Raw genomic sequence first — 8,864 nt, 5'->3', positions numbered from 1 at the left:
CCCCCCCCCCCCCATAATGTGCACCATTAACGCCCACTTCTGGATGTGCACTAAGAGAAACTAACCTCCCCCCGGAACGTGCATTACAAGCAGCTGCCCCCCGTGCCTTCACCTAAGATGGTGAGACATCTAGGAGCAAGCGCCCCTGGTGGTCACTATTATGTTTTACATATGTCTGTACAGCATCTCTTATATTTTTTATATTTTATAAGTATTCTTTGCCAGATCTGCAAGAAATCCAATTGCATGGCCTGCTGGTATATGACAAGTGTTCGGGACTAAGAGCTCATGTCGACAGGTATTGTGTTCCTGTTTGGATTGCACCTCAAAAGCAGGTCAGCAAAATCTCATTGACTTGAAAGCGGACCTTTACACTCACAAGTCAAATTCTACCAATGCACCCCTCTATGTATGAGGATTAATAATAACATAGACATGTCAGGTGTAAAATGCTGTCATTATTAAATACTTACACTTGCAGAACATTCATTTCCTGCTTTGAAAGTGCAAATTACTTCAGGTTGCCAAAGCAATGCACACTGGGATTGCCTTGTCATCAGCAGAGCATTGCTGGGGAATCTCAGGAGATCTCAGGGAAAGGCATTTTCCTCCCCTGAGATGATGTGCATGGTCACATGTCCTAGTCACATGTGCCAGTAATCCAGGAAGTAATAGGAGAGCTAGTAATCTGCCCTTAGTAAACATGGCCACTGTTAGAAGACTGGGGAAGCCGGCAATTATCTAGAAGTATGTGTTTCTAGATTGTCATTACTAATCATTTGTAAAGGTGTCTTTGTTGTTATTTTGAAGATATGGGTAAAGGTTCGCTTTAACTGAGAAGTACACATCAGTTCATAGGCTGCGTTTAACCGGCTTTGCGTTGTGCTGCCTTTCTTTAGACGCAGAACTTCCTATTAAGGTGCATTTGAAATGCAGGAATGCAAGGTCAATTGCCGCCTGTTCTTGTCAAACGCTGCTTTTTCCATTCAAATGCAGCTACATGCGTTGAATAGAAAACAAAGTGTTTGACTATAACGTCTGTTAACATGTACCAGAACCCACTGTTATATAATTTACAACCTGATAGTGTTCATGTGAAGTTATACGGTATGTTCCAAGTCCTTTTTTTGGGGGTGGGGGGAGACGACCTGTAAAATTTCAAGTACAATATTCTTATATTTGCAAATGTATGAGTTCCTTAACACCATGTTAACAGCTGTCATCGGTTCCCCTCCAGATCCTTCTTTATGTCAATGTTGTGTATTATGTGTTTTATTTTCTTGCTACACTACTTATGATCATTTATAAAAGTAAGTATTAAGACTCATGGAAAACACCTAGTCAGTGCCTAGTAAAAGTTATTAGACATTACCACGTGATAACAAGAATCTGGTTTAAATTCTGTAATTTGCACAGGAGGGCTTATTTACTAAAGGAGTAGCGCATGTTCACTTCACAAACTGAATTTTCATTTTGGAAGAAAATTTTTACTTAGCTTCATGTGGTAAAAATCCACCTTGCAAAGGATACCCAATCACATGAATGGAAAATCTAAAAAACAAACAAACAGGATTTCTTACGCGCCCATTAGGAAGTCTTTCACCTTCAGGTTATACGGCCCCCTGTAGGAGGATTGTTTAGCGCCTTGGTTCTCAACTGGTGGGTCTTGGGGGTCGCCGCATGCCTTCCACTTTTCTAAGTGAGAGACTCCTCAGCCTCCCCCTAGAGCAGACCTGTCAGTTCTCGCACCAAGCAGCCAGCGCCGAGTGTCAGCTTGGGGTGGGGTGGGATGGGTCTATGGCCATGAGGGAGCTCCATCCATACACGCATTGCTTACAGCTCCCTCATATGTCCTGTAGAGGTGCCTGGACCGGAGTGATGTCACATTCTGGCTCCTGGCACCTCTACAGGGCGCGCTAGGGAGCTGTACAAGCAATGCACATATGGATGGAGCTCCATTACAGCACAGCAGCCCACACTGGTCCCCAGGCTGAGGATCCACTCCAGTTCTCATAAGATAGGCAGACTGGGTGGATCTAGAAGAAAAAAAATACATTTTTGGGGGGAGTGTGTATGTGTGTGAGAATGTGAGATTGTGTCTGTGGCTGTGTGTGTCTGTCAGTGTTTTTGAGGGCCCATTCACACTTCTACAGTGCGTTAATCACACAGTCCCGTGTGATTAACCCACTGTACCACGCAAAATCGCACCTACCACAAATCCTTGTGTGGGAGGTATGTTGCATTGCTATTCATTTGAATGGCACCCCAAATGCAGCTCCCACCCATAGTTCGATTGCCCACACCGGAACGCGTAGTACCGCAATGCCGAGTGTTCCAGTGCGTGTGACTTGGGTCATGACTTAAAGGAGAACTATGGGGTCAGGGCTTTTCCCCATAGTTCTCCTAAAGCTAACAGGAGGACACAAACTAGCGTCCTCCCGTCACCCTAAGCTCAGTATACCACGAGCTACAGCTCGCGGTATACTTATACGCCGCAGCCGGAACGGATCCCGACATTGCTGTCGAGATCCACCCAGCTGCGGGATTGACAGCTGGCTCTGACTATACAGAGGCAGAGCTAGCTGTACTCGCCCCCTCCCCCGTCCGTTCCGCCAGTCAGCGCTGAAGGGGAGGGGGGGAATCCCTGCAGGGAGCCGTGAGTGACAGTCACGGCTCTCTGCAGGGATAGATTGAGAAGTGAGCGAGCGTCGCTATGTGTTCGCTCACTTCCCGATCTACTGAGCCGACGTGTGACAGTCTCATTGTCACATGTCGGCTCAGATTATGAGGCTGAGTGAAAATCACTCACCTCATAATTCTCCTTTAATGACCAAAGACAAATGTGGGTCCTGTGGTTACACACGATGAGAACCACTGGTTCAAAGGATATGATGTCCACACACCACGCTGCTTCAGAACATAATTTTTCTTGGTATTTCTTTAGCATGACATATAAGTGCAACGTGCCAAAGCCTCGCAGGACCTCTTCGTCAGGCAAAGTGTCCAGAGGGACCTGGGAAACCTGTGTCCCTCAATGCACTCCAAAAAAGGGATTTTAAAGTGAGTAGAAAAACCTTATCTTCTTCCTTGTCCATTGAGGGAAACAGGAAGTCTTAAACCCTCTTGATGCTGAAAAGCATTCCAACTGAGGGGTGGGCAACCCATCAAACAAACACTAACTGGCCCCAGAAAATGACAGAGAACTGACGACTGCTTACAACTCAAACAGCCATGTAAAGGACCATAGGGCCCCATTCACACCAGGGTGGTTGTGGATCAGCGCGGTTTCTGAGCGGATTTGAAAAGAGCGGTTTGGGGTGTTTTAAATTGCATTTCAGCGCTGAAACGCAATTAAAAACGCCCAAAACCACGCTCATTGCCTGCAGTCCGGTCTGGTCAGAAAAAATGCTGCATTTCACTTTAATATTATATCACAACCTGAGTGCTGAATGGACACTTTTTACCATGTGTGTGTCTTCCTTGCAGGTCAGGTGTTCAGTTATCCCGACTCTAACTTGGCTTTAGACCTTGGCCTTCTATTCCTCATGGCAATCATCGAGTCTTTGCGGTTGTACATGGGTAAGTAACAACGTATCTTGCTCTTGAAACCCTTTTTTCTCGCAGAAAGCTAAGCAACCAAGAAACATCCTAAAAATAAAATGTTTTTGCACATGGCTGCAATTATTTTTTCTGATAACTACGCAAGGTCCTGCGTAAAAAATAAACGGTGGTCTAATGGTCAATAAAGTTCATCCATAAAAGCTCTTTTAGACACATAAACATACAATGCATACAATCTGCAAAATTCTCCTTCCACACCTCTAGCTCAAAGAAGAACTCCAGGGGGAAATTATTATTAACCCTTGCAGTGGGGCTATCCCTGCATTGCAAGGGTTTACTGCTCGTTTTGGTCCTGGGAGGAAGATTAGAAAGTTATACTCACCCAGCAGTCCTTGGGACTGGCCGGCTGTGACGGAGCTCCCTCCAGCCTGTCTCCTCTTACGCTGCAGCAATTGAATGTCCCTCTGCATCCTCACATCCTATACACTGTGTATAGAATGTGATGATTTACAACACCTTAAGCTGGCCATACACCTTACAATTATCTGCAGATTTTCTGTGGTCAGATGGAAAAGGTGCAACGGATTCCTCCATCTACACTTAACTGTGAGGATGGAGTAATCTCCACCTGGGCCAATCTGTTGCACTTTTTCCATCTGACCACAGAAAATCTGCAGATAATTGTAAGGTGTATGGGCACCTTTAGACTGCTGCAGTGGAGGGGTAGAATGCTCGGAGGATCAGGTGAGTATAACTTTTTTGTTTTCCTCCCTACACACAAACGAGCACTTAACCCTTGCAGTGCGGTGGAAGCCCCACTACATGGGTTCATAATAATTTTCCCCAGAATCCTTCTTTAAATTTATGTGTGTATGCATTTACATGTGCCAATACCTAGCCAATTTTGTACTGGGGAATGGTCAATGCATTTCAAGGAACATTAATATTTAGGAAAAAGAGAGCATTTAATACTAGTTCAAGGTAAATCTCCCTAAGTAGACTTGGTTAGGGGGAAAAATTCGGCTTACATTCGGGACGGCTTATACTCGAGTATATACGGTATGCTTAAAATGAAACCCAGAAGAAGTATGCTTAAAATGAAAGTCAGAGAAAATACTTGTTCAGAGTCATTCGTTTAATATATTGAAGCCAAATCATCACCATGACAGCCATGCAGCTAGCATTTCAGCAGTGGCAGTCTATGGGGTCTATTCACAAAGCTGCCAAAGGATCCAGCCGTAGCTTCGGCTTCGGTTGTGGGAGCCTTTCGGCTCAGTCGAACCAAAGGGCTGCTGTACAGGCTATTCACTATAGCCAAGACAGCTGCAGAAGGCTCGACTGAGCCGAAGTGACACCTGAAGCAGGGCGAACGGCCGGGCCGAAGGCTGGCCATACGCCTCGCAAATGAAAGCTGGGTGGAGCCAGCCGTGGTCCAAATGACATGGAGACGCTGATCTGTCATTAAACAATGAAAAACAAGCCGGCCGTGACGTCACAGCCGGCTCCGCCCCATTGTTATTCATTGGCTGGAACCTGCTAGAAGACTTTAGCAGGTGCGGGCCAATAGGAAACAGTTGGGCGGAGCTAGCTGTAACTGCTGGCTCCGCCCAATTGTATTTTTTTTTAATCTTTGTTTTTTAATTGAATATTTATTTACATTTTTAACAATTTTAAAAAAACTTTTTAAAACTATTTTCATTGATTTGGTATTCGGCTTGGTACCACTGAGGTACCGAGCAGAATAGCCGAGCACCGGAGCTTCGGCTCAGCCGATCCAGATGTTGCAGAGCAGATGCACGTCGGTCAGCCGAAGCAGGGCCGGCCTTAGGCCTTTAGGCGCCCTGTGCAAGAAAGCTTTACAGCGCCCCTCAGTGACCACACCCCTCAGTGGCCACGCCCTCAGTAACCACATCGGACGAGGGAGCACTGTCATATCGGATGGCCAGCGCCCAGCGGTGAGGGGGAGAGAAGCCGCCCCCAGGACGAGCTGTGTCGGCCGCACAGCGCCCTTGTTGCCATGGCGCCCTGTGCGGCCGCACTGCTCGCACACCCCTAAGGCCGGCCCTGAGCCGAAGGACGGCTGATGTCAGCCGATGTACGTCTGAAATCAGCCATATAAGCCTGAAGGGAATAGCCAAACAGAGTTCGGCTCACTTCACTTCGGCTGCGTTATTCACTCGGCTGCTTTTGGCAGCTTTGTGAATATCCACCTATATATTTTCCATATGTCCTGTTTCCTTGTGAATCACATTCCATGATATATAAATGACCACTAGATGGAGCATCTGTATGTGAAAAACAATCTTCGAAATTTGGAATGTCAAAATAGTAAAAATGGAAAGAAACATATTAAAAATAAATTTCATATAAATGATATAACTGGAAATAAGAACTTTTTAAAATACACTATAGTTTCCCTTTAATGACCCCAATAAAAAGTATAATGTACAGAGACAAAGCACAGCACAAATGATAAAGTTCCAATGTAGCCTAATACACAATAGATTTAATTCTTCAAAATCCAGACAATTTTTCTTTTAGAGCCTACTAATCCATTGTTGGGAGATACACAGAGCACTAACAGACATCTCTTGGCTGCACTTGCTAGCATGCTGATATATTATTTACCAGTGATTGGAAATCTCAGGTATGGTGCTCCCTCCTGCTCTTGACACATTTTGCTTTAGGGCAGTTGTGTGGTCTCGAAAAAATCCTGTTGCATCTACGGCAGAATTGGATGTGCTAGGCTGGGGCAGGATATCAATTCTATTAGTAATACTTTTGTAATTATTTATTATACATTCCATGCATTGTAATCAAAATGGTCAGTTCTTCTTAATAAGAAAACTCTGCTTTTGGTAAGAAATGTTTAAAATATATATAATTGTCATGTGAGCCATTGTGTAATTTAAAGGAGAAGTATGAGGTGAGTGTTTTTCACTTATCCTCATAGTTAGAGCCGACCTGTGACAAAGAAACTGTCACAGGTCGGCTCAATAGATCGGGAAGTGAGCAGACACATGCCGCCGATCTGCTCACTTCCCGTTCGTCTCCTTGCAGTGAGTGATGACTGTCAGTCACAACTTCCCGCAGCGATTCCCCCTTTCCCTCTCCGATCCTCCGGCGCTGACTGGAGGAACGGACGGGGGAGGGGGCGTGCACAATTGGCTCTGCCTCTAGATAGGCAGAACCTGCTGTCACTCATGCAGCTGGGTGGATCTCAACACTATTGTTGGGATCTGTCCCGACTGCGGCGCTCTCAGTATATGGCGGTCAACAGCACGCGATATACTGAGCTTTGGGTTACGGGAGGAGGTTAGTTTATGTCCTTCCATGACCCTAAAGAGAACCATGGGGAAAACACTTACCCCATAGGTCTCTTTTAATGTTATTGAACATTTCCCTTCCATTTCAGTTGCAGCCAGCTAGTCCATGCTCCTCTAGATACAGAAAGCTCAATTTACAAAGCTAGCAGACCAGGATAAGGATACTTATTTTCAAAAAAGTGACAGTTATTTTCAGCTGCCAATGAGATCTGAAAATTATAGTCAGATGGCTACAAATACTGTAAAGCTATATGTTTATTTGTAACGCTTTGTGTATTTTCATCAATACCGGGGCAGACAAAATCCGGAGTAGTTATGCATGGCAACCAATCAGCTTCTATCTTTTCAAAGCTTAACTGAACAAACTAAGGAGAGAAGCTGATTAGTTACTATGGGCCACTGCTCCAGATGCGGTCTGTTCCAGTTTTTTAAATCCCCTCCCCCCATTGGGGAGGAAGCGGCTTTCACATTTTCTGCAGAAGACGTGTATCCAAACCTCTGCTTTTAACCTTAGTGGTTAGACAGGTTTTTTTGCATGCTGACCGGTTGAGTGTGCCTGGAAACTTTTTTCTGTTTTACTGTTTGAAGCCCTTCCGTGTGCACCTTGCTGTAAAGCTGGTAACGAATTGATGAGTGCGTTTGTCATTTGTTTTGTTTGTGTGTGTGTGTGTGTGTGTAGGACACTAGTAATTGGTAAAACAAAAAATAATGGGTTGTTTTATAATGGCTTACCACTCCTTACTTCCAGGTACTATGGGAAATTTAACAGAAGCAGAACTTCCCTTAGGATCCAGCCTGTTCTTCACCATTGGCAATGTGCTTCTGTCTGTATATTTCCTGGTGTGGGAGACGTACATCCTGAGAGCAGATCTCATCATAAATGGCATCTTGTTGATTCTTTATGGTCTGGAAGCAATCCTAGAAATTTTCACAATTGCTACATTTTTCCGTTAACATTGACAGTACATTTCAGTATAATAAAGGCTCTGATGTTCAGAGATGAGTTATAAATAACATGGAAAAAGAGGAACAAATTAATTATTTGCCAAATAGTAACAAGGTTTTTTTTATTTTATTTTTTGAGAAGGCCAATTGAAGCAATGTATGTCCTCAGTACAGGGACAGTACACTCCCTTTCAAGGAGCTGTAAAGTCCCAGCATATACTCTCCTCAGCATTGTAATAGGAATACATACTAGAGTTGTTTTTGATAATGCAATCAAAACTTACTTGAAAAAAATCCCTTTTATATAGTGAGAGCTGCCTTCTGTCTGCCCATCACTTTCACCAACTTCCTGGATTCCCAGTGTGCTTTGCATCTCTTTCTCTGCTGCTTGATATGATGCAATCTCAATTTCTTAAGACTACATGTCCCATCATGCATTGCTTCCAGCAAGAAATGATAATGTTACACTGTTAAGACGTTGAGTTGTAGTCCAGACGGCAGGCTCAGACGGCTGACACAAGGAGATTCATATTCACAAGGCTGAGTGAAGTGATGTCAGTGCATTGAAGATGTATATCATATGGGTATCTTCAATAAGTACAAACTTCTAGGTTGATATTGTTATTAGGAGTGGGATAGAACTTATGGAAATTCAATATAGAAATACAGATTTATTTTTAGTTTTTGTTCATAGATACCCTTTAAGTGCAACCTATAGGCAGCAATGGCAAATAAATAATTGTTCCCTGTATAGTTATCAGACATCTTTTTTCATAATCGCAGAAGTAGCTGTTTCATATAACACTAAATATCCACATTATCCCGCTATTGTAAGCAAGGTAGGACCATTATAGCAAGATAATGTTCTATATAAGGGCTTGTTCACACCATTTACAGACCGGTTCTGAATGCATTTCCACAAGTGCGTTTATGTGCATTTTTGACTCGTTTATTATGTGTTACAGTCCATTTTTTCTTAAATTGGTTTGCTTGGGTTTAAGCATGTTCTGGTGCATTTACATTTGTTTTTGT

The 8,864-nt window shown here is 43.8% G+C and overlaps 1 protein-coding gene across 1 annotated transcript in view; it reads left to right on the top strand.

Annotated features, from left to right (window-relative positions):
- Positions 1-7,858, top strand: part of TMEM80 (transmembrane protein 80) — a 12,169-nt gene extending 4,311 nt beyond the window's left edge. The window contains exons 3-5 of the mRNA XM_018556048.1: positions 1,217-1,310; positions 3,487-3,579; positions 7,636-7,858. Of these exons, the coding sequence (XP_018411550.1) occupies positions 1,217-1,310; positions 3,487-3,579; positions 7,636-7,841 (393 nt within the window). The 3' untranslated portion in view covers positions 7,842-7,858. The remainder of the gene's footprint in view (positions 1-1,216; positions 1,311-3,486; positions 3,580-7,635) is intronic.
- Positions 7,859-8,864: the final 1,006 nt, after the last annotated feature.

Source organism: Nanorana parkeri, unplaced genomic scaffold (genome assembly GCF_000935625.1).
Source record: "Nanorana parkeri isolate BGI_ZX_2015 unplaced genomic scaffold, ASM93562v1 scaffold222, whole genome shotgun sequence".
NCBI classification, from domain to species: Eukaryota; Metazoa; Chordata; class Amphibia; order Anura; family Dicroglossidae; genus Nanorana; species Nanorana parkeri.
Note: the sequence above shows the minus strand (reverse complement) of the source record. Positions and strands in the feature narration are given on the sequence as shown.